The sequence below is a fragment of the Artibeus jamaicensis genome, unplaced genomic scaffold (assembly GCF_021234435.1).
Source record: "Artibeus jamaicensis isolate MK-2021 breed Jamaican fruit bat unplaced genomic scaffold, CSHL_Jam_final contig_1127, whole genome shotgun sequence".
In the NCBI taxonomy this organism is placed as follows: Eukaryota; Metazoa; Chordata; class Mammalia; order Chiroptera; family Phyllostomidae; genus Artibeus; species Artibeus jamaicensis.
This window is the reverse complement of record NW_026521219.1, coordinates 2315775-2340825: the sequence shown is the minus strand read 5'-3', so window position 1 is coordinate 2340825 and position 25051 is coordinate 2315775. Positions and strand designations below refer to the sequence as shown.

At 40.9% G+C, this 25051-nt stretch overlaps 1 protein-coding gene across 1 annotated transcript in view; it reads left to right on the top strand.

The window, feature by feature from the left end:
• Positions 1-1932: 1932 nt before the first annotated feature.
• The window catches only part of SLC17A5 (solute carrier family 17 member 5), a 64137-nt gene continuing 41018 nt past the window's right edge, over positions 1933-25051 (top strand). Inside the window, exons 1-2 of the mRNA XM_037147383.2 lie at positions 1933-2135; positions 19418-19614. Of these exons, the coding sequence (XP_037003278.1) occupies positions 2042-2135; positions 19418-19614 (291 nt within the window). The 5' untranslated portion in view covers positions 1933-2041. The remainder of the gene's footprint in view (positions 2136-19417; positions 19615-25051) is intronic.

The following is a 25051-nucleotide window of genomic DNA, read 5'->3' as shown; positions in this document are numbered from 1 at the left end:
AACCCGGGTCTAAATATAAGAAAAACATCAAACAAACTCAAAATTGAAAGATTTCCTACAAAACCTACCGGTACTCTACAAAATTATCAAGGTCAACAAAAATAGGGAAAGTCTGAGAAACTGTCACAGAGAGGCCTGAGAAGACACAAATGCTAAACTAAGTTAGTAACAATGTATCAGTGCAAACTAAGTAGTTGTGAGCAATGCCAATGTAAGATTTTAACAGGTCAGACTAGACAAAAGGTATGGAGAACTCTCTATACTACCTCTGCAACTTTTCTATAAACCTAAAACTCCTAAAACAAAAGGTATACTTTTAAAAAAAGATGTCCTTGGTTTGAAATCTTTCAAATCTCTTGGAATCTTTATTCTCTGGTCCAAGTCCTCTATAACCTATCTATTCAAAGTGTGGTCACTTTCAATACAGAATCTCAGGCCCATCCCAGATGTACCAGTCAGGATTTCCAGAGAAACAGAATAGGATGTGAGTTTGTAAAAAAAAAAAAAAAAAAAAAAAAAAAATTATTATAAGGCATTGGCTCATGCAATTATGAAGGCTGCAAATCCAAATCTACAACATGGGCCAGCAGGGTGAACACCCAGGAGAGTCCTGCTGCAAATAATGTCTGAAAGCTCTCTGCTAGAGAATGTTCCCTAGCTCAGGGAGTTGGCCTTTTTGATCTATTCAGGCCTTTGATTGAATAAAGTCTACCCAAATTAAAGGAAGCAAACTGTTTTACCCAGAACTCACGGATTTAAATCCCAAAACACCCTCCAAGTTCGCACATAAAATTAACTGTCACACCAGACGTGATAAATCTGAATCTGCTTTTTAAAAGGATGTGCCAGGTGATTTCAAGCATATTCAAGTTGGGCGTCATTGTTCTACAAGGCTCCTAAAAAGCTGGAATGCCTGCCCTGAGAGAGTTTTAAATCTGCATGATAATTTCAGTAACTCAGACACAAAACTTAATTTGTTGAAAACTATCCTAGTTTTCAAGTAAACCTACAGAAAACTAGGAAATCCCACACCTTCGGAAATCCCAGCCCTCCTTGTAGGGCAAGGGTGACCCATTCGTGCCTGCATAGAGCTCACCAAGCCTTTGACCTGGTTTATTGAATTATTTGCCTTGTGAGTCTTCCCTGGCTACAATGAACTCCCCAAGGACATCTACCATATTTTTTTCCTTTTACGTCCATATCTTTATTACCACAATAACTGATGAACTTCTGAAGCCTCTGGTCAGAGGCCCCAGATCTGTCCCACTCCCACCCACCCCCACCCCCCCACCCCCAAGCTGGTCCTTTTTCCTAGCTTCTCTTTCTCAGAATTAGCAAATACCAGGAGAAGCTGTTTTGAGCTTTAGATTTCTGGGGTCATATCACACATTTATCAGAGGATTTTATAGGTTGAATCACGAACCTGCTGATGTTGGGTTACTTTGACCTACAGAATCGGCATTTTCATACAACTCAACGATACGTTTCTATTTACTGTTTTCTGTCTCCAAAGCTATTTGAGGGGCAATATGCGGTCAAAGTACCAGCGTTGTGAATATTCACGGCAATTTACTACTGATAATTGAACACCAGATACACACCATCCATTTTCCAAGTTTGATCCAAACCCTCTCTTTAATTATGCGCCACTCAAGTCCCCTTGACCCGTCTCCAGGGTCCCATTCGGCCCTGGCCTCGGAGGGGCAGCCCCTGCGCTTTACACTGGAGTGGAAGAGGCCGAAGCATTGTCCATCAGAACACTCCCACCGCTGCGCACCTAGAACCCGCGGAGCGTAAAACGGAGACGCGGACCTCAGCCCACCACGCCCGAGCTCCCAGAATTCCGCTTTCCCCATTCCAGACTTGCCCACAGCTAAGATGGCGCCGGGGCGGAGTCCCCGCAGCCGCCTCGGGGCGGAGCCAAGGTGACAGGACCGGGTTAAGGGGCGTTGCCAGGCTGGCGGCTGCCAGGGGACTCCGGCTGTCTGGCCCGGGTGCTCCTCAAAGCCGGTAGATCGCTAGCCAGCTCCACGGAGGCGTCATGAGGTCTCCAGTTCGGGGCCTGCCTCCAAGCGATGGCGATAAGGTCTCAGACAATACACCCCTCCTGCAGGACGCCCCGCAGGCGGAAGTTGGTGAGGAGCGGCGCGATCAAGGGGCTTCCGCCGGGCGGCGCGGTGACCGGAGTAGCGGCGCCCTCGGCCGGTAGAGCCAGAGCTGCTTAGACCGGTGGTGGACCGGGCGGAGGTGGGGGTTGAGGAAGGAGAGCCTAGGCGCGAGGGCACTCGAGGAAGGAGAGCTCGGAGAGGGCCCCACTTAGCCTTCGCCGCCCGGGTGTCCGCAAACCGCTCCGGGACAGTGGGGGCGGGCGAGGACCGCGGGCCAGGCCCTGCGGGTGGCGGGGGTGGGACCTCGCCAATTGCAGCCCCGCGGCGCCTGGGCAGGGAGCTGCGGGGCGCCGCCGGCAGTGGGCTGTTGGCTGTTTTCGGTAGTATCAAGTGGGGGATCCCGTGGGAGGATGACCTGCCGGAGAATCTGCAAATCAATGAAACCAGTGAGCACAGGGCTGGACACAGTACCCAGTCTGAGAGCAAGGAAAAACCTGCAAATTGACGGGCTGGAAGAGCCTCTGGCTCTTCCTCTCTGTCACCTCCGGGTTTTCGCAGCTGCAGTCCGCCAGCATGTGATCTGGTAGCTCCTTGGGCGAGGATGAGAGACAAAAAAGCACTGAGGTTTACATTTGTGAGCATCCGGGTGGAAATCATTGCATAACCCAGGGAATATCTTGAAATTGTGCGGCAAGAGATTAAAAGTGCTGCGCACTGTTTTCTATGGTCATGCGATTTAAGTTACAAACGGTTACTCTCAAAATATAGCTATAAAGTTCTAAGGTAACTTGCCAAAGGTTTTGCAACAAATAGAAAAGTAGAAACTTCACAACGCATCCCCTTTGAATTCGAGGGAATTAAAATCTTTTTCTTTTTGATACTTTTGTAATGTAACTTCTTAAAGTACCTAATTAAAACTAAACAATAACACAGTTTGTGTGCATACTATAGTTGCAAAGACGAGTACATGAGAAACAATTGAATTAGAAATTTGACTTTTCCTGGCCGAGAGCAGTATAGTTCTGTGACATCATTTTTATTTAACATTACCAGATGGCAGCAGTAGAGGTGGCAACACTGTAGCTCCATCTGGCAGCTGGGAGATGGTTTTGGTGGACACTCATGTAAATTCTGTACCACAGTGACATTTCACTGGGAGTTGGACTTAGTTCCATAAACTATTCTTTTTCTGTGGCATATAGTGTTACATTTCTATCATTTTCTTCCATAAAAGAATCTAGTGTGAAAATACAGAAACAAATGTCATAATAAAAATGTTCCCTAGATACTACTAAAGTCTGTTGCAGTTTGGATGGAGATATATATATATAATTTTAGCTAAATATTAAACATCATTAGTGGTCAAGAAAGTGCAAATTAAAACCACAATGAGTCATTACATCCCCACTAGAATGGCTAAAACTTAAAAAGCTAAAGATACCAAATGTTGACAAAGACTTTGGAAACTGGCAATTTAAAGTTAAGCATACATTACCATAATATAGCAGCTTTATTTATAATAGTAAAAAAACTGGCAACAACCTAGATATCCATCAACAGCGAATGGATGAACCAATAGAAGTGTGTCCATAGAATAGAATACTATTCAGTAATAAAAAGAAACTTCTGCTACACATGATAAACAATAACCTTCTAGATTGAAAGTTTTTCTGAAAGAATTTATTGAGCCATGTGCTAGCCAGGAAAAGGACCAAATCCTGGAACGTACAGTCTAAACCATCAGCAACAGGCCTAGATGGAGAGGACAAGCATGCCCTCTGTCCTGGTATTGATGGGGCTCTTATATGCAATGAGTTTGGGGAAGAAAAATGTAAGTTTTTTAAAGTATATTTTATTGATTTTACTATTATAGGTGTCCCATTTTTTCCTCCCCTTTATCCCCATCCACTCAGTACCCCCATTCCCTCCAGCATTCCCCTCCTCCCTTAGTTCATGTCCATGGGTCATACATATGCTTTAGCTTCTCCACTTCCTATACTGTTCTTAACCTCCTCATCTATTTTGTACCTACCAATTATGCTTATTCCCTGTACCTTTTTTCCCATTCTCCCCCTTCTCCACCATCCTTGCTAATAACCCTCCATGTGATTTCTATTTCTGTGATTCTGTTCCTGTTCTAGTTGTTTGCTTAGTGTGTTTTTATTTTTTTATGCTCAGTTGTTGATAGTTGTGAGTTTATTGTCATTTTACTGTGAATAGTTTTGATATTCTTCTATTTCTTAGATAAGTCCTTTTAACATTTCATATAATAAGGGCTTGGTGACAATGAACTCCTTTAGCTTTATCTTGTCTGGGAATTTATCTTATCTATCTTTATCTGCCCTTCCATTCTAAATGATAGCTTTGCTGGATAGAGTAATCTTGGATATAGGTCCTTTTCTTTCATCACTCAATATTTCTTTCCAGCCCCTTCTTATCTACAAGGTTTCTTTTTAGCAATCAGCTGATAGTTTTATGGCACTCCTTTGTAGGTAGCTGTCATCTTTTCTCTTGCTGCTTTAAGGTTCTCTCTTTATCTTTAATCTTTGGCAATTTAATTGTGATGGTGTGTTCTTCTTTGGGTCCAACTTTTTTGGGGCTCTCTAAGCTTCCTGGACTTGTATGTCTATTTTCTTCACTAGATTGGGGAAATTTTCCCTCATTAATTTTTCAAGTAAGTTTTCAACTTCTTGCTCTTCCTCTTCTCCTTCTGGCATCCCTATGGTTCAGATGTTGGAATGTTTAAAGTTGTTCCAGAGGTTCCTAAGACTCTCCTCACTTTTTTTTGAATTATTATTTCTTCATTCTGTTCTGGTTTATTTCTTCCTTCTGTTCCATATTGTTGATTTGAGTTCTCATTTCCTTCCCTTCACTGTTGGTTCTATGTATATTTTTCTTTATTTCACTTTGTATAGTCTTCACTTCTTCCTTTATTTTGTAGCCATACTGAATCATTTCTGTGAGCATCCTGATTACCAGTGTTTTGAACTCTGCATCTGATAGGTTGGCTGTCTCTTCATCACTTGGTTCTGTTTTTGGAGTTTTGATCTGTTCCCTCATTTGGGCCATATTTCTTTGTGTTGGTGCACCTGTTACGTTGTATGGGGCAGAGCCTTGGGTACTGGCCAGGGCGGGGCAACCCATGTCACTGCACTGTGGCACTGTATGAGGGGAAGTGGTCAGAGAGAGAACAGTGCTGCTTGCCCAGCTCTCACCACACTTTCAGTCACTTCCCCTGCTTCCCACAAGTGTGTTGTGCCCTTCTGGTGCTGCCCTGGTGCTGATTCCCAGGTGGGTGAGTTTGTGTACATTCTAGGACCCTTTGGACCCCTCCTACAGACTCCCCCATGACACTAGCATTATCTCCCGCCAACACAACTTCCATAGGTTTTTATAGCCAGAGATTTTGAGGCTTTATTTCCTGGCACTGGAACCCCAGGTTGCAGGGTCTGTCTCGCTCCCCAGTTATTCCTCATAGTTGTATCCACACACAAATGTGGGACCACCTGGTCTGCCAGCCTCACCCCCGCAACCCGTCCGCCAGCTGCCACCTTGCCATGCAGCCTGTCTGCCCCCGCTGCCTGTCCCTGCCCCTCCTACCAGTCTGGATGAATGTTTCTTCTATAACTCTTGGTTGTCAGAATTCCATACAGTTTGATTTTCTGGCCATTCTGGTTGTTTTCTGTTTTTAAATTGCTGGTTATCCTTCTTTTGGGTGTGAGAGGAAGCAAAGCATATCTACCTACATCTCCATCTGGACTAGAAGTTCCAAAAAATGTAAGTTGTCTTGAAAGAATTTACATAGACTATAGATAAAGGGGTGGAGCTATGAAGTGGGGCTAATTTGGGGATAGCGTACAGTCCATAAGGAAGAAGTATTTACTACTTTTGTTTATTGATTTGAGAGAGAGAGAAGCATCCATCTACCATTCCACTTATTTATGCATTCACTGGTTGATTCGTACATGTGCCCTGACCAGGGATCACACCCACAATCTTGGCATATGGGGATGATGCTCTAACCAACTGAGCAACCTGGCCAGGGAATGTTTACTGCTTTTTTTTATTGGTTGTGGACAACAGTCCAGAAAGTTTATGCATAAGCAGGATGCAATGTTATCCAATGGTGGTGGACTGTGTCTTTTTAGAAAAGAGATGAAATAGCCATCTGGAAGTTGATTCATAGTTTCAGCATACATTTAGGAATATGAGTAGTCTTTTGTTGGTTTCTTGCTCTCAATTCTATTAACTGATTAACCTCCCTTATCTCCTGCAGCCTAGTGTAATTTAATTTAGGACATCTCAGAATTTTGCCTCGTCACACATAACTACCTGGACAAATCTCAAAACACTGAGAAAAGAAGCCACCATGTTAGTGTATGATTCCATCAGCACGAAGTTCTAGAATAAGCAAAACTAATCTGAAATAACAGAACGCACACCAGTAGTTGCCCAGAAGCAATAGGCAAGAATTGACAGCAGAGGCACTAGGGTACTTATTGTGGTGATAGAAAAATTCTACATCTCGATTGGGATGCACAGATATATATATATACACATTCATCAAAATTCACTAAACTATGAGCTTGAAATGGGTGCATTTTATTGTATGTAAATTGTACCTCAATAAAATTGATGCCAGAAGAAAAAAACTAACTCATAACATTGCTTTTAGAAACTATCCCAACTTGATTCACGGGTTGAGCATATAGCTCTTAGGCCTGTTCCTCCTAACTTGACATGACTGCCTTCATCATAGCAATTTCCCAACAATTTTATTCTTGACATACTCTCTGGAGAGCAAAAGTGAAGTAAAAATAACAGCAACACCTTATTTGTCTATTTAAAATATGATAAAGGTTTTAGAGAAGAGGAACGTACAGTTATAGGACATTGCATTAATCAATGATGTTTTAAATTAGCTCTGTGTCTGAGATGCTGTGAGCAGGAGGACGAAAGAGGAGCAGCAGGAGAAAGGTGAAAAGGTAGAGACGAGCCTGACAGCTTTACAGGAGGTACCAGGTGCCTCCTTTTACTCTCATTTTGGTGGTGCTCACCTGTCTTGGCTTTAGCAATAATGTCTACCATGTACAGTATAATAGGAGAAACAACATAACTCTTAGTTATTTTTCCACTTTAAAAATTTTTTCATTAAAAAGTTTTAATTAAATTTATTGGGACAACATTAGTTAATAAAATTATAGGTTTCAAGTGCACAATTCTATAATATATCAAGTGTATATTGTATTGTGTGTTTACCACCCAAAGTCAAATCTCCTTTTGTCACTATATATTTGACACCCTTTACCCTTTACTACCTCCCTCCATGCCTCTTCTCTCTGGTAACCATCATACTATTGTCTCTATGTCTGTGATGTTTTGTCTTGTTTGTTCATATGTTGCTTTCAGTTTTATATCCCAGTGTGAGTGAAATCATATGGTTCTTGACTTTTTCCATCTGACTTTGCTTAGCATGATATTCTCAAGAAATATCCATGTTATCGTAAGTGGAAGTATTTCATCTTTTCCTATGGCTGAGTAATGTTCCGTTGTATACATGTACCACATCTTCTTCATTCAATCATCTATCAAAGGACACTTCAGTCATTTCCTTATCTTGACCACCATGAATGATGCTATAATGAATGTAAGGGTACATATATCTTTACAAGTAAATGTTTTCAAATTTTTCTGGTAGATAACCAGAAGAGGTATTGCTGGGTCCTATGGTAACTCTATTCTTAATTTTTCTAGGAATCTCCATACTGTTTTCCATAGTGGCTGTGCCCGTTTATATTCCTGCCAGCAATAAATGAAGGCTCCTTTTTCTCCACTGCCTCTCCAACACTTGTGATTACTTGTCTTGTTGATAATAGCCCTTCTAACAGGTGTGAGGTGGTGTGTCGTTTAGTTTTCACTTGCATGTCCCTAATAGCTAGTGAAATTGAGCTTCTTTTCTTATGTCTCTTGGCCATTTGTTGGCCTTCTTGGGAGAAGTGTCTGTTCAGGTCCTCTGTCCATTTTTTAAGTTGGATTGTTTGGGGGGTTTTTGTCATTAAGTTGTATGAGTTCTTGATATATTTTTGGATATTAACCCCATGTCAGAGCTATTATTTCTCTGAGTAAATACCTTCTCCTATTTGGTTTGTTGCCTTTTTGTTTTGACAGACTCTTTTATTGTAAGTTTAGTACCTAGTTTTCTTCCATGTATTTTATTGTTTCAGGTCTTGTATTTAGGTTATTTGGTCCATTTTTGTGTTAATTTTTCTATATGGTGACAAATAGCAGCCTCGTTTCATTCTTTTGCATGTGGCCTTCCAGTTTCCCCAGCACCATTTATTGAAAAGTCTTTCTTGGAGACTTCCGCCAAGATGGAGGCGTAGGTGGAAGCACTGTACCTTCTCTCACAACCAAGTTTAAAAACAGCAAAGTTTTAGCAACGAAAAGGCAGCCAATCCACAGAAAATTGAACTACACGGAAGTCTGACAACAACGAACCCTTCAGCCAAACTGGTAAGAGAGGCAGAGCCAGCAGCAGAGCAGGGGTTAGGCAGGAAAGATCCACCAGACCGACCGGGGTGCTCAGCCCAGATGCACCAGCAGCAGTGGGCGGATCCCAGGTGTGGAGTAGCAGCAGGCGGACCCACTGAGGGCACAAGGCAGCGGACCCACTGAGGGCTGACCATGGTCACACATTCGCGTGCAGATAAACCGGTGAAGGAGCAAGCAGTGAGACGGACTGCGCAGGCCCCAGGACCACACAGGCCCCAGCGGCAGGAAGCAGCAGGCGGAACCGCCATTGTCCCTCTCTGACCCCACCCCCACATACAGCATCACAAACCAGCAACCTGGGTGGCCCTGCCCTGGTGAACACCTAAGGCTCCGCCCCTCATACATGACAGGCATGAACAGATCAAAACATGGCTCAAGAACAACTCAGAGCCCCAGAGGCAATAAATCTAAGTGATGAAGAAATAGCAAAACTTTCAGATGCACAGTTCAAAACACTGATGATCAGGATGCTCACAGAACTGGTTAATTTTAGTCACAAATTAGAGCAACATATGAAGGCGAAACTAATTGAAATGAAGGGAAATGCACAGGAAACCAATAGTGATGGAAAGGAAACTGGGACTCAAATCAAAGGAGTGGAGCAGAAGGAGGAAAAAAGTGACCAAACAGAAAAGGATAAAGAAACAAGAATTCAAAAAAATGGAGGAGAGGCTTAGGAACCTCCAGGACATCTTTAAACGTTCCAACACCTGAATTATAGGGGTACCAGAAGGGGAAGAGGAATAGCCATGAGTGGAAAACTTATTTGAACAAATAATAAAGGAGAACTTCCCCAATCTGGCAAAGCAAATAGACTTCCAGGAAATCCAGGAAGCTCAGAGAGTCCCAAACAAGTTGGACCCAAGAAAGAACACAACAAGGCATATCATGATTACATTAGCCAAGATTCAAATGAAGGAGAGAATCCTAGAAGCAGCAAGAGATAAGGGGACAGTCACCTACAAAGGACTTCCCATCAGACTGTCAGTGGATTTCTCAAAAGAGACCTTACAGGCAAGAAGGGGCTGGAAAGAAGTATTCCAAGTCATGAAATCCAAAGACCTACATCCAAGATTGCTCTATCCAGCAAAACTTTCATTTAGAATGGGAGGATAGATAAAGCGCTTCTCAGATAAGATTAAATTCAAGGAGTTCATCATCACCAAGCCCTTATTATATAAAATGTTAAAGGGATTTCTCTAAGAAAAAGAAGATTAAAAAGATGAACAGTGAAAGGACAGCAAACTCACAGTTATTAAGAACCACACCTAAAATAAAAGCAAACTAAGAGGACAGCTAGATCAGGAGCAGAACCATAGAAATGAAGATCACATGGAGGGTTCACAACAGGGGAGTGGGAGGAGGAGAAGGTACAGAAAATAAGTAGCATAGATGATATGTAGAAAATAGAGAGGGGGAGGACAAGAATAGTATGGGAAATATAGAATCTAAAGAACTTGAGACACATGGTCATAAACTAAAGGGGGGGAATGGTGGGTGAGAGGGTGTGCAGGGTGGAGGGGAATGAAGGGGGGAATAGAACAACTGTAAGTGGCATAATCAATAAAATATATTTTAAAAAAAGAAATGTCTTTCTTGCTTTTCAATGTATGTTTTTGGCTCCTTTGTCAAAAATATTTTTGTCCATATACATGTAGTTTTATTTCTGGGCTGTCAATTCTGTTCCACTGATCTGCATGTCTGTTCTTCTGCCAATACCAAGCTGTTTTGATTATTGCTGGTATTTGTACTATAATCAGAAGTCAGGGAGTGTGATGCCTCTGGCCTTGTTCTTTTATCTCAAGGACTGCTTTGGCTAATCACTGTCTTTTATTTTATGGCTCCATACAAATCAGATTATTTTATTTTTCTATTTCTTTGCAAAATGCCATTGGGGTTATGATAAGAATTGCATTAAAACTGTATATTTATTTGGGTATATGGCCATTTTAACTGCATTGATTCTTCTAATCCATGAACGCAGAATATCTTTCCAGCTTCCTGTGTCTTTTTCAGTTTTTTTCCTTTTATATTGTTTTGCTTGTATGCTGCTGCCAGTGTATATAAAATAGTCATTCTTGTCAAATAAGAAATTCATAAAAATTCATTGAGGTAGATGTTAAGGACTGACAAAAGCAGAATTTTGTATAGTGTGGCACAGGTTACAGGGATAAGCTTTTTGTACAGGCTTCAAATTTAGCTCTCTTTGAATATTCCCCAGGTCACGAAAAGTGATTTAGAACCCCTTCAAAGATTCTTTTCACTACAAAAAGGAACAGACTTTCTGGGGTCTGAAGGGATTGGTACTTGAAAGTATCTGCAATCAGCAAGGGGTCATGTTGAGCATTCCACAGACAGAATTTGTTTCTAATCTCAAAACTTCATGGGTTGAGCCCGGCCTCCACCTGGAGCTCTTGAACTACTTCCTTCATAGTGATGGTGTTGCAGAACAGAGGTCCAAGGGGGCAATATTTGGCCCACCCAAGAACACCAAAAACTGTTACAGAACAGATGCACCAGGGCCCAGACTCCAGAGGATGGTATACTAATACCATCCAGACCCCCTACTGGGCCCGATCGGCTGTCCCCAATTGGAAAGACATCTCTCAATGCCAGAGATTTGTGAAAAGGAAAGGAAATGTTTATTTAATGCTATACAGACCTAATATCTTCATTAAAATATCAAAGTCCTTTAGGATATCCACCTACGCACACAGTGCTCCCTTCTCCCCGTGTCCTAACTCCAGGTACCATAAATCAGGAAAAGAGCACAGGTCTGTTTTTCCTGGATGTTGGTACTGTCAGCTCTGTCGCTGTCCAGGCAGGATCTCCAATTAATCTGAAGTCATGCAGCACCTTCTCACGGTCCACTGGCAAGAGTTCTTTGTGCCCATTTTTCCAGGCAAAGTCTCTCCTGCTTCCCGGGCCAAAGGGACCACCCCAAAGCCACATGGGCCTCTTCTACCAAAGCTTCAGGGGTCCGCACTCCACCAAGAGCATGTGGCTTTCTTTTTCACCTGGCTGCAGGGGTCCCCACTCTGGCAAAGCCACATGGCTCTCTTTTACCTGGGCAAGAGGGGGTCCTCACTCTGCCTAAAACTGTGTGGCTCTCCCCTCAATGGCTGTGTCTGGGTTTAAATCCCCGCACCATATAAATCCCCGTGCCAGTCTTCCTCTGTACCCCTATTTCTGACTCCTCCTACGATCAGTTACACCTACCAGTGTTCCTATATTATTGCAAGTTTACTGGGCTGCCATCGTGAGTCTGGGCAGGTATGGCCCCATGTTCTAGAGCCAATCTTCTCCAAGTTCCCATCCAGGTGTTGTAACTTGGGGGACCTGCCCCCCATTTACATCTTGGGGGAAGTGACTTCATCCCCCTGGCTCCAAGCCTGGCCATAGCCATCTAACATATCCAAGTGACCCACCAAAGGCTATAGATATGTTAAATGACCATGCCATGGATTAGCCACAAGGCTGTGGCTGTACAAAACAGCCCTGCATGGTCCTGCTCCATGTGTCCCTTCCCCCAACTCACACCTGTGGGATAAGGGGTGAGGACATCTTATATGTCTCTCCAATATTCCTATACACCTTGAGTTCTGGACACCATTCCAAATTCCTTCTTTTGCCCCCTGGCCCAGCTGCACCCTGTATCAATGGCACTGGAGGAACCAGATGTGGCACACGCACAAGCTGGGCGGATTTGTCAGTAGTGGGTCAGTTGGTCATGGGTCTGTGGGGCCAGATGGCAGGGCAGCAAAGCAAGGGGCCCAATTTATTTTAATAATGTCTTGTACTTTTCACTGTATAGGTCCTTCACATCCTTTCTTAAGTTTATTCCTAGGTGTTTTTGTTCTTATTGAAACTGCAAAAGGAATCTTTATATTCATTTCTTTTTCTGAAATTGTATTGTTAGTATATAAGAACACAATGGATTTTTAAAATATTTTAATTAAATTGTGCCCTCTATATTAACTTTGCATGTTCACAAAAGAATGGGTGTTTTAAAAAACAAAAACCTCCCTTCCATGTCAGTACATACAGACACAGGAAAAGTTCCCAAGACTGAAAATCTACTTCCCTAAACTCAGAGACTGAAAATCTACTTCCCTAAGTGCAGGGCAGGGTAAGACCCAAGAATGAAGCTCCAGTCTGGTGATTAATAGAGTATATTAAGAGAAACTTACATATGAGGCACGTTTGGGGTGGCAGCAAGACTAAATGGATCCTTGTACTACTTGGCATGTGCCAGATAAGTATGCAGAAAAAGACAGGATGGTCACTGGAACTGGTAAGCGACTAGTCCCAGGAACAAATACTTTACTTGCTTGACTGGGCGAGGACAATGACCTATTTATTCCAGGAGCCAGCATGTAGCAGGAAGAGGAAGGGTGCTGATTTGCACCGACTGCCACCATCAGACAGTCTCTGAGAGGGGGTTGTGTAAGCAGTCTCCATGGTGGCCCAGGTCTAGCTCAGGGGCATTCGTCCCATCATGGAACAACTCCACAATTCAGAATTAGTTTTTTTAGGTTTGATGGCTAAAGGAGTAAATCTTCAGCAGTCCTAAAAATTTCTCTTTCCATGTGTTTACATAATTTTATCTATCTTTTATGTTAGTTTCTGTAACAAACTGATATGAAATTAGTTGTACCTTTTCTATGCCTAAGTGTATTGTTTTGCATTTCAGAAGAGAAAGTCAGATAAAATGTCAGTCATAAAATTTGACAGCACTTAAAAGACCTTAGAAACCACCCACCATTTGGTGGCATATCCTTTCATACATAAACACCTGAGGGCCAAAGAAGTTAAGTTCCCCAGAAAGTTCCCAAAGATTGCATGTAGCCCTACCAAGGTATCAGGTCAGAGTTCTGGATTTTAGTCCCACCTTCTTTCCTTGACACAACACTGCCACACTTGCATTATGTTTGAGAAATTCCTATTTGCAAAATGCTTAATCATTTTTGCTTGATCCTTCACAAATTTGAAAGTTACCCACTTCACCATGAATAAGAGGACATGGCTTTAAATTATGCATAGTGTTAAGAATTAATACCTCTCAGGTTGACATGATAGAATTCTCAGTAACCCTACTGTGGTTTGCCTCTCAAGCAGTTGCTTTTAGTACTTAGCCCCGTCGGTTTCAGAGATGCACACAGAAATGATATGGGAAGGGTAACTCAGTGTTCATAAACAAAAGGAAATCTATAGATTTTTCTACCTAATTTATGTAGAAGGAGGGAGAGAATTAGGCAAGGAAGAGCAAAGCTTCCCCCTCACATAAAAATTCTTTATTCCTCACCAGTTGAAGGTTTGCTTTTATATGAATGAGATATGTCTTATATTTAATTGAGTGGATTTTCAAAATACTGTTGCACCAGAAATGAGCTCATTCTGTTGGAGAAGTAAGCTTTAGGACTTCTGAGTCATTTCCTTGTGTTTAAAGGCAGAACATGGGTATGGAGCCAGAGTCACTAATTTAATTTCCAGTCCCAGCTCTACTGACTAGCTTTGTGAGTTTAGCAATTACCCAACTTCTCATGCTTTTCTTTTCTATAAATAAGGGAAAATAATACACCTGATTCATAGGGTTCTTGTGAGGATTAAATAAGCTAATAGAAAGTACTTAGAGAAAAGTTTGGCACAGTGTTAGTTACTATTATTATCATCATAATCATCATCATAAATAAAGACCATCTGGATCTTCAATTCCTCAGAGAAGCTGTAATCCATAAAATGAGGGCCCATTTTTCACTGTCACACTCTGTAGCAACCTGTGATTTTTCTAGCTTAAAATAGTGCATGCTGTGCTTTCATTGATTTTGTTCTTGGGTTTGTTTGTTTGTTTGTTTGTTTGCCTCTACTATTCTGTTAGGAGTGGCTTACATTCAAGGTTCAGTTACTCAAGCATTGAGTTTCACAAATATGCTTTGTGTGTGAATATAGTCTTAAATATAAGGTATGCAATGCTGGTAAAGAGCAACCATATTTCAGGATGAAGGGAAATTGCTTTGGGTCATGTGATAATCAGTGTTAATATTAAAGTCATCTAGTCCATTTTAATGGAATTTAATGTTTTCATATTTCTTCTATTTAAATAGTAATTAATTTGGGAGCTAGGTATTCATAAGGATTTATCAGAAATTAATTAGCCAAGGCAGGATAAGACCAGTTGAGTGTTACCCTTTATAAAGTCAAAACATTTTCTCCATTTAGGTAGGGAGTCTTTTCTAATGCAGTTCCCTTGCCAAGGAGAATCACTAGATCTAGTGCCCGCTGTCATCATCTTTGCACAGGTAGTTCCCCTCACCATGGGTTTTCCAGCTCAGTCAGCGCTTCGCTGTTCAGTATTTCCTTGCTCCTCACCTATGCCCACACCTCTCACTAGAACACCCTTCCACAGTGAGTAAATGCCTGACACCTCCCGTTTTTCCCCAGTCTTGCCTCGCCACTTATACCTCCTTGCTTCAACAGAAACCTGCCTTCTGGGCATCCCAGTGTCACTTTGCACTGCCACTTTCCACTGCTTTCTCAAGAAGTAATCATTTTCTCTAGCCTAGTATTTATTGATGAATTGACTCCTCCTTATTCCACGTTGATGCTTCCAGACCAGTACCCCTCCACTGTCAATGCCTTTGGGCTACATCACTTTTCCCCTACATTGTTGTGTCTTCTACCCACTTGCTGGCACTTTGCTTCATTCATCAAACATTTGCCATCTGACACCCCTCCATCTTCTACACTTTATTTCTTACCATTATCCTGAGTGACTTTTCATCCAACACCATGTCCCCTCAGTTCTCTGGACTCCTACATGTCCAATGACTTCCTTCCCTCCTGTCCTTACAGAGCTCTTGTATTTTATTGTACATTTTTTTAAACCATTAGCACTCTCCATTTCACTGCCTAGTTGGGTCAGAATCACAGTCCAACACTATTTTCTTGCCAGTTCTTTCAAATTCCCTTGCCCTGTGCTTTGTCACCACCCCCATCTCAGTGTCCTGTCTTCTTTCCTAGTGCCTCCTTCTGAGCACAGGTGTGCAATTGTTCAAGGTCACACACTAGGGCAGATTGTTCCCACCAATTTTGCACGGGTATCTACTCATTTGGCAATCCTGTACGTTTCACAGGGAACTTCACACCCCTATTTTTTCTAACAATCTCTGACTTTCTCCCCAACACATAATCTCTCATGAAGAGAAATAACTTAAATTCCTAACAAATGACCTCAATTCTTAATATCCAAAAAAGGCAATAATAATAATTAATAACAGTTCAGAGTTATTGAAGGTTTATTATGTCCTAAGCACTGTTCTAAGTATTTTACATGTACCAACTTAGTTAATCTTTATAATAGCCCTTATACAGGGCAACTCACTTGGAGAAGCACCTAGTAAGTACTCAATAAGTATTAGCTATTACTTTTTGTTATTAAACTCAATACCTGCTATCTCACTCACAGTTGCTACAGTACCATAGTCCAGCCACATTAAATCATTTGAAGTTTCCTGCTCTCCCTGTGCTTGCCTTTCTTATTTTCATACTTCAGTACATACTGCTGTCTTTGTTTGCATTGTTATACCTCTTCTAACCTTTCTAGTGACTTTTTGCTCATTAGTGAACACTCAGCACATATGTACTTTCTCCAGGAAAACTTCCCTGACTCCCATACACACACACATGCACTGTGGCACTTTATCTTATTGATATAACTTTCTCCAGCATCAACAGGAAAGGAACTCACTTTTACTGGATGCCTACTATACTGCTTCTACAGAACTTCATTCACTCCACACAAAACCCAGTGAGGTATATGCTGATCGCCTCATTTTAAAGTTGGCAAATCTTGGAAAGAAAACTTAAGTAACTTCCCCAAAGGTACACAGCAAGTGAAAATCAGAACCGAAGTTCATTTCCAGGTCTCCCTCACTGTAAATTAGCCTGTGTTCTTTCAGCTACACCCACTCCACATTTCCTGAGTTTAAGCCATATTTGAGAAGCTGGTATTTGTTTTGATGGGAGCTCTGTTCATTATGCAAGCATGATTTTCCTTTGAACTTGATTTCAATGTGACTGATGCTCAATGGATGCTATCTCTTTTCATCATGCAAGAATGCTTTTGTGAACACATTTCAAACATTATCCACATTCACAGGCACATTTTGGTTTATTGCTACACTTTTATGAAATAAAATTTTTCTGACTGATTTGTGATCAACAACCATTTTTATAAAGATAGTAACCATCTGTTTTTAATATTTCTTAAAACCTCATGTTTGTATACTCTGTAGCATCTGTGTTGGCTTTTTATTTTCTTATTATTGACTGAGCCCCAAAAAGTTAAAGTTGCCTGACCTAACTTCTAGGTCAGATTTTCAGTAATATCACTAATAATTTGAAATCATTTAAATACCTTTTCTTTACTTCCCAAGCTTCTAGCCTCATGTATTATTCACATGATGAGGTATATCAGAGTCCAACTCAAGCAACATGTAGGGGGAAATAATAACATACAGTAAAATAAGGTCACTGCAAATAAGGATAGAATAGAGTAATAGCATTACAAATTTAGGGTAAGAGAATAACTAATAACTTCATTCCTCCCTTTTACTCTCTCCCACATCTAATACATAGGCAAGGGCTGTTGGTCTTCCTTTAAATTTATCTCAAATCTGCCCATTTCCTTCCATTGCCTCTGCTCTGCTCTGCTCCAGTTTAAGCCACCTTCATCTCTTACCTGGAAAGCTGCAATAGTCCCTTCAGTAATCTCCCTGACTCTGCGTCCCCTACCCCCATTCAAACTTCCCCCCTTTGTAATCTCCACACAGCAACCAGAGAACCAGCTCTTTAAACCATAAATCACGTCACTCCTCTGCTGAAGTAGATGAACTTTGTATGTTGGCAAAGCAGACTGTATGTAAATCTAGATTTTTCTTTCTTCAAATTACTCAAAGTAGCACATTCTAATAACCCAAATTTGTTTAGATTATGAGTACTCATCAGACTTCTATTATTGTCTGAGAAAAAATGATGATTTATAAATGTGCTCTTGCCCCAGCTGAGTGGCTAAGTTGGTTGGAGCATCCTCCCATACACCAAAAGGTTGCAGGTTCAATTCCCTTTTCAGGGAACATACCTAGGTTGCAGAATCAGTCCCTAGTTGTAGCACTTACAGGAGGCAATTAATCAGTGTTTCTCTCTCCCCCTTCCTCTCTCTCTGTAAAATCAATAAACAGATCCTTGGGTGAAGATTGAAAAAACAAATATGCTCTCCTATTAAACATGCCTTGTAGTATTCAAACTGTCCTTACCTGGACCACTGCCTACTTGGTTGGGGCAGAGAACAAATGTATCTAGATTCTGGTAACAGAGACAGTATGAATAGAGCCTTAGAAATGCATCTCTCCTGGGTCTGGACCTAACTGGCAGCAGTGCCATAATTCTGCTAGCTCTGCTCCTGAAAAAGAAGCCAAGATACCAAATGAAAAGTTCTCTGTAAAAAGATGTAAATCTTGCACAGAGGAAAAATGATAGCAGTTGTTTAAGTGCATGAGGGCTTATGGAAAAGTTAGAATTGCAGTATATTAACATATACCTAAATATAGTGCCTTATTCATTAATGCTTCTGCATGAATCAGTCAGTCTGAATCAGTACCAAAACCTTGGTATGCTGAAAAATGTATTCTTGTTTGATGTTAGATCAGTGAAAACAACAGGATTCCTGAATAGGTGAAAATATATGTATGTTCTTATCACTACCAAATGAAATAGATATTCGTATCTTTAAACAGATAGTTTTCAAACACTCTGTGTTTACCAAATTTAAAGGTGTAAGACCTGGATTAGCCAGTTCTTTTTGTCTCTAAGAAGTCAATCACTTTTCCTGAATTCCCATTTCCTCACCCCATTATGCAACTCAATGGAAGAAGAAGAAAAGAGAAAATAGTGCATAAGCCTATGATTGGAGTTAAAAATAGGTCAGACTCCTCTCACATGATCCTTCTTTCACTGGCTCCCCTTTTTTTTAATCATTGTGGTACATGCACTTCTTTCCCTTTTTGCCATGGGCCTTTTAAGCATGATCAGCTGAGCAACGGTCACAGATGCTGCAACTGTCATAGAGTCTGCAAATTCGCTTCTGGATTCTTAAATACATTTAGTTTAGGAGAGCCTTCAGTATTAATCATGGCTTTTGATTCAATCTCAGCTTCTAAGGATACGTTTCAAGGTAAGAAATTCATCAAGAAGGGTTTCACACTCAGCATGAAATTAACAGTAAAGTTTTTGTGCTGTGCTGCATTTACAGTGCGGTGGCTACGGATCTGTAGTCAGTAGCATACGTGCTATTCTGTAGTGAGTATTCGAGGGCTTGCTGGCCATGTTTTAGACGTTTTTTAGAAATAGTGATACCATTAAACCCCCTTACTTATTTTTCTTATATTTTTGCCAGCCAACAGGAAGTAAGGGTTCCGTATTGACTCTGGACTAGAAACTTTTCTGAGAAAAGTTGACAAAGCTATAGCCTCCGTGCTTTAAGAAACTCTTATGTGTTGAATGTTTATCAAAACCACAGATACCAGGAACAAATTATTTTTGACAAGTATGTTTAGATATGCTTAATCTGATAATAGTCTCGGGAAAATATTCATGATTTAATAATTTGTGTATATTCCAAAATTAACATTTTGAGTAATTTAGACAATATCATCTAAGTTTTTCTTTTAATGAAAGTTTTTCCCCAATTTTTATTTCAGCTCCAGTATGCTGCTCTGTCCGTTACAACTTAGCAATTTTGGCCTTTTTTGGTTTCTTCGTTCTCTATGCATTACGTGTGAATCTGAGTGTCGCATTAGTGGATATGGTAGATTCAAATACAACTTCAGCAGATAATAGAACTTCTAAGGAGTGTGCAGAGCATTCTGCTTCCAATCAGGTTCTTCATAATCAAACAGTAAGTACTGTTATTTAAGTGAACAGTCTATCTTAATCCTAAAATACAGCCAGGTAAACATACTGAGAGATCTTTATTCATCCTATAAAAACCAAAAACACTTCTTCATGTAAATTCTGAATCACTTTCTTTTGTGTCTTCCCAGAAACTGGTTGGACAGTAACTTAGGACTCTAGCTATTGCTGCTGTGCCATCTGAAAAGTTGTTTGCCCATTTCCTCTATAAACATATCATCCTTGAAGAAAATTGGGAAAAACCTGTTTGACCTTTCAGTGGAGGGGTTCAGAACAGGCCTCCCCAGGATGTGCTACTTTGGCATGTGAATTATTTTGAGCTGAAGGTAGTCATGACCTTGTAAGCTCATGAGAAACTTTTACTTCTCCCTTAAAAATTTAAATTAGGGGCCTTGTTTGTAGTAAGAGTTATCCAGGAGTAAAGTAACTTTTTATGACCTGTCTGTAGGGGAGGGCAAACTTCTAATTACTGAACCACTGCTCTGTCCTTCTTCAGTAGCCTCCTCTCCTGTGAAGTGCAAAGGTGCCCCCTCATCTCGGAATGTCCTGTGTATTCATTGAATGATTACTGGAAAGAGCTAATGAAAAATTAAAGAGATAAAAATTACCTAGAATTCTTAAATTCAGAGAGGATGCCCAAAAGTTTTTGTAAATGATTTATCTCATGAGCCCAGTGAGATAGGAAAATAAAATTTCACATTGCTCCTTCCTTCCCAAATCCAGAGCAATTGGTTACTGATCCTTTTTTCCCTAGGAATAGCCATTGCCTATGTCCTAAGGGACTGGGATGGCTTCCTGCCTGCCTGGGACATACGAGCTTTCAGTTCTTTCTTTTGACTCTCAGAGGGAATGACTCCAGAAGGCAATGACTTTTGCATCCTCTTCAGTCTGAGGGGAAGGAAGAAACTTTACCCTCCCGATTCTTCAGGCTGACCTAATAACCAAATAGACACGACACAGATTAACAAGAGAAAATAACAAAATTTAAAGCATACATGCACATGGGAATCCCACTTATATAAGAGAGTGAGAAACCTTACACACATGAGGGGTTCAGAGACAGAAAGTTAGAATGAGGCATGTATGGCATTGTGAGCTAAAGATGAGGAGAGGTGCCTGGGGGTTTCAAAACATCACTGCAGGACTGTAAGAAGAGCAGGTGTTTAGAAATTAGAAATTTGCTCTGCTCTATAGACAGGTCATAAAATGTTATTTCTGGTGGTAACTCATGGGCAAGCCCCCTAGTTCTTTGAGGGAGAGGTAAAGTTTCTTGTGAGCCTGCAGGGTCTTAATTGTCTTCAGCTCAAAATAATTCACATTCCAAAGTGGCACATTTTGAGGGGACCTGTCTGAACACCTACAAATCGATGGTATTGTTTATTACTGCCAGAAATATTTACTGTTTGTTCTAGCTGAAACCAGACAAGATACTTTTTTAATCAGAAATTTGACAAAATTGGAAGCTAGAGATTCAAAACCTGACAGGAACTTTAAAAAAGCCTCCTCCCCTAAGCTAAAATAAAAATGTATACTCAGAGGGAAAGAAGCAAATTAGGAAGACATAGTTGTCACTCAAGTTACAGCACAATTCCTTGAGGAATTGAGAATAACCGTTCTGATTTACAGTAAACATGGTGGCATAATTAAACATTGTTGCCTCCTCAGACAACCACATCAAAATTACAACTAAACTGTAGAACAACCATCATTCAGAACCATCAGAAATCGAGTCGAATGGAATTCCTACAACTGTGGAATTAAAGAAGAAACCAACTACAGAATTAAGGAAGAAACGGCATTGAGACTGACAGGAGGGGCAGAGATGTAGAACAGGCTGGTCCACACCCATGTGTGGCACATTCAAAAGCAGGAGGGATATCTCAGGAGCGAGGGGTCCCAGCCCCACACCTAGGCTCCCCAGCCCAGGGTTCCAGTGCCAGGAAAAGAAGTTTCCATAACTTCTGGCTGTAAATACCAGTAGGGATTGAGGCTGTGGGAGACATAAACTGCTGGAGTCTCAAGCAGTTCCTCTTGAAGGGCCCATGCACAAATTTCCTTGGACTCACTCCCTCTGAATTCCAACATGGAGGCAGTAGATTGAAAGACATCAGAGACATGGGGAGAAACTGAATTGTCTAGCATCAGTCATAAGGGCTAGAGCTGGGGAGGGGGGGCAGGGGGCGCAGCTTTCTTCCAGACAGAAGTGTTGGCAGAGGCTATTGTCCCTCCTCATACAGAGTCACAGAGCCAGCAGGCAGGGACCATATCTGAGACTCCATCAACCAGGCTCACACTGTTTGCCCCAACCTGGTGATTCCCAAAAAGTTGGCCCTGCCCCAGCCAACTTTTGGGCCCACCCAAGCTGTTTCCAGTGGCTTTTCCATATGGATTGCTTATCTTAGCCCATGCTTCAGAGTTTTCTAAATTCTTTCAACCAAGCAGCACCTAGCTTTAGCAAGCCCCATACCTCTCACTAAGTGGCTCCAAACCCAGCAGTTGCAGCAGCTAATCATGGTTCACAGTCGGGCCTCTCCTGGGCACCTCCAAGCTCAGCACAAGTAGGAGCCATCTACAGATTGCTTTGTAGTAATGCTGTGTGACCCTGGACAGAACACAGTTATTGACTGACCTTGTGCCAACAGCAATCAAGACTCAACTATAACAGGAAGATGTACACAGTTCACACAGTAGGCATACCTTGAGTACCTAGCTTGGGTAATAGCAGAGGCTGTGCCACTGGACCCTACAGAATATATAGTACAATAGGCCACTGTATCAAGCCTGAGGAATGTAGCAGTTCTACCTAATACATAGAAAGAAATACAGGGAGTCTGCCAAAATGAGGAGAAAAAGGAACATGGCCCAAATGAAAAAGCAAATCAAAACTCCAGAAAAAGAACTAAACAAAATGGAGACAAGGAATTTATTAGATGAAGAGTTTGAAACACTGGTTATAAGGATGCTCAAGGAACTTAGTGAGGACCTCAACAGCATAAAAAAGATCCAGTCAGAAACAAAGGATACACTAATTGAAATGAACAATTTTCAGGGACTCAACAGTGCGGTGAATGAAGCCAAGAATCGGAATATAAGAAAGTGATTTGGACTGTAAGGAAGCAAAAATAAACTAATCAGAACAGCAAGAAAGAAACACAATAAAATATGAGGATAGTATAAACAGTGTTTGGAACAACTTCAAGCATACCAACATTAACATCATGGGGGTGCTGGGAGGAGAAGGGAGAGCAAGAAGTTGGAAACCTATTTGAAAAAATGACAGAAAACTTCCTTAAATTTGGTGTTATATACAAGTCCAAGAAGCACAGAGAATCCCAAACAAGATGAACCCAAAGAGGCCCACACCAAGACACATCATAAGATTTGTCAGCTGATTTCTTAAAAGAAACTGCAGACTAGAAGAAATTGGCAAGAAATACTCAAAGTGATGAAAAGCAAAGACCTAAAACCAAGATTACTCTACCCAGCAAAGCCATCATTTAGAATTGAAGGGCAGATAAAGAGCTTCCCAGACAAGAAAAAGCTAAAGGAATTCATCATCACCAAACTAGTATCACATGAGATGTTTAAGGATCTTCCTTAAGAAGAAGATGATCAAAAAATGAACAATAAAATGTCAGTAAACACATATCTATCAACAATTGATTCTAAAAAAGAAAATACACAAGCAGAACAGAAACAGAATCATAAATACAAAGAACATTTTGATGGTTGCTAGACAGGAGGGTGTTAGGGGAATGGGTGGAAAAGGTGAAGGGATTCAGAAATACAAATTACTTGTTACAAAATAGTCATAGAGATGCAAAATACAGCATAAGGAAAAGAGTAGCCAAAGAGCATACATGTATGACCCATGGACATGGATAACAGTGTGGGGATTGCCCGAAGGAGTTGGGGGGGGGTTGATAGAGGGGGTGAAAAAAATGGGACAACTATAATAGCATAAACAATAAAATATAACTTTAAAAAAGAGTGAGTAACTGCCCCTATCTTCTTATAAATCTGTGAAACCAGAAATGTAAGTATGGAAGCAATTCAAAACCCTGTGACTTGAGACCACTGAGAAACAAAACTGGCCTTTTCCCAAAGCCATGGGAACTAAAGTTGGACAATTGGATGTAAAATTCAGAGAAATCACCACAACAGCTTATATATCATTGTGCCTATTGCAGAAAGATCACCAGATGCATTCAAACCTCAAACCAGGCGAAATCTATCAAATTGTCATTGGCTGCCTTCACTCCATCTGAAAATGATTCAAGCCAGACATCTAGAAATCTTCTTGACTGCCTGCCTTCAGAACTCAGAAACTGGGATTAATAGTCTGCTCAATCATTAACTATTGTTTTTCTTTTGTTTCCACAAGGATATTTCTTAAATACCTGATTGTTTGCACCATAGGCCTAACTTTGGAACCCACCTGTGTCACTGGCTTCTGAAATTAGATAAAACTTCAATGAAACTGAAAGACTGAGGGACAAATTTAATGAGACATGGAACAATCTATCAACCCAGCTTCTAGAATGTGTAACTTCTCAGAAGTTTCAAAGGCAGGACTGAAGGGATTCAGAAGAGGCCATCCCAAGATGTGCGATTTTTGTGTGTAAATTATTTTGAGTTGCAGTCTTGTGAGAAACTTTTACCTCTCCCTTAAAGAATTTAAATGAGGGGCTTTGGTCTATAATGAGTTATTACCAGAAATAGCCAGGGCAGACATCTAATTACTGAACATCTGCTCTTCTAATTGTTCTGCAGTGACTTTCTTCCCCCCACATGGAAATTGAACTTATCTTTAGTTCAGAAGGTCGTATGTACCTCATTTTCCCTGTCTGCTTCTGAACCTCTCAGGTAGGTGAGGTCTCTGACGCGCTCATGCATGTAGGTTCCCACACATACATAATTAAATTTGGTTATTTTATTTTGTTAATCTTTCCATGTACATCTAATTATTAGACTGGCCAAAGAACCTAGGAGGGTAGGAGAAAAATTTCTTCCTTCACACCAGAAAGTTTGATTATTTAAGATATTGCTGAATAGCTTTTGTAAGACTATTAGTTAACAGCTGTTTTACTTACAAAATCTACTATTTCAGGAGAGCTTAGATAATCTCAGCTGCAGACTGAAAAATAAGATCAGAGCAATTTCATAGGACATTCTTTTCCAAAATTTCTACATGCCTAAAGCTAAGTTACTTAAGTCATTTTTGCCTGCCTCATGTTATAGTAGAATTGATAAGTGTGTGTTCATCATTTGTTCAGAACTGAGTTTTAAACACTTTAAATACAGTCACGTGCCACTTAATGACAAGGATTCATTCTGAGGAATGCATCATTAGGCAATTTTGCCATTGTGTGAACATCACAGAGTACACTCACACAAATGTGGATAATACAGCCTAATACACA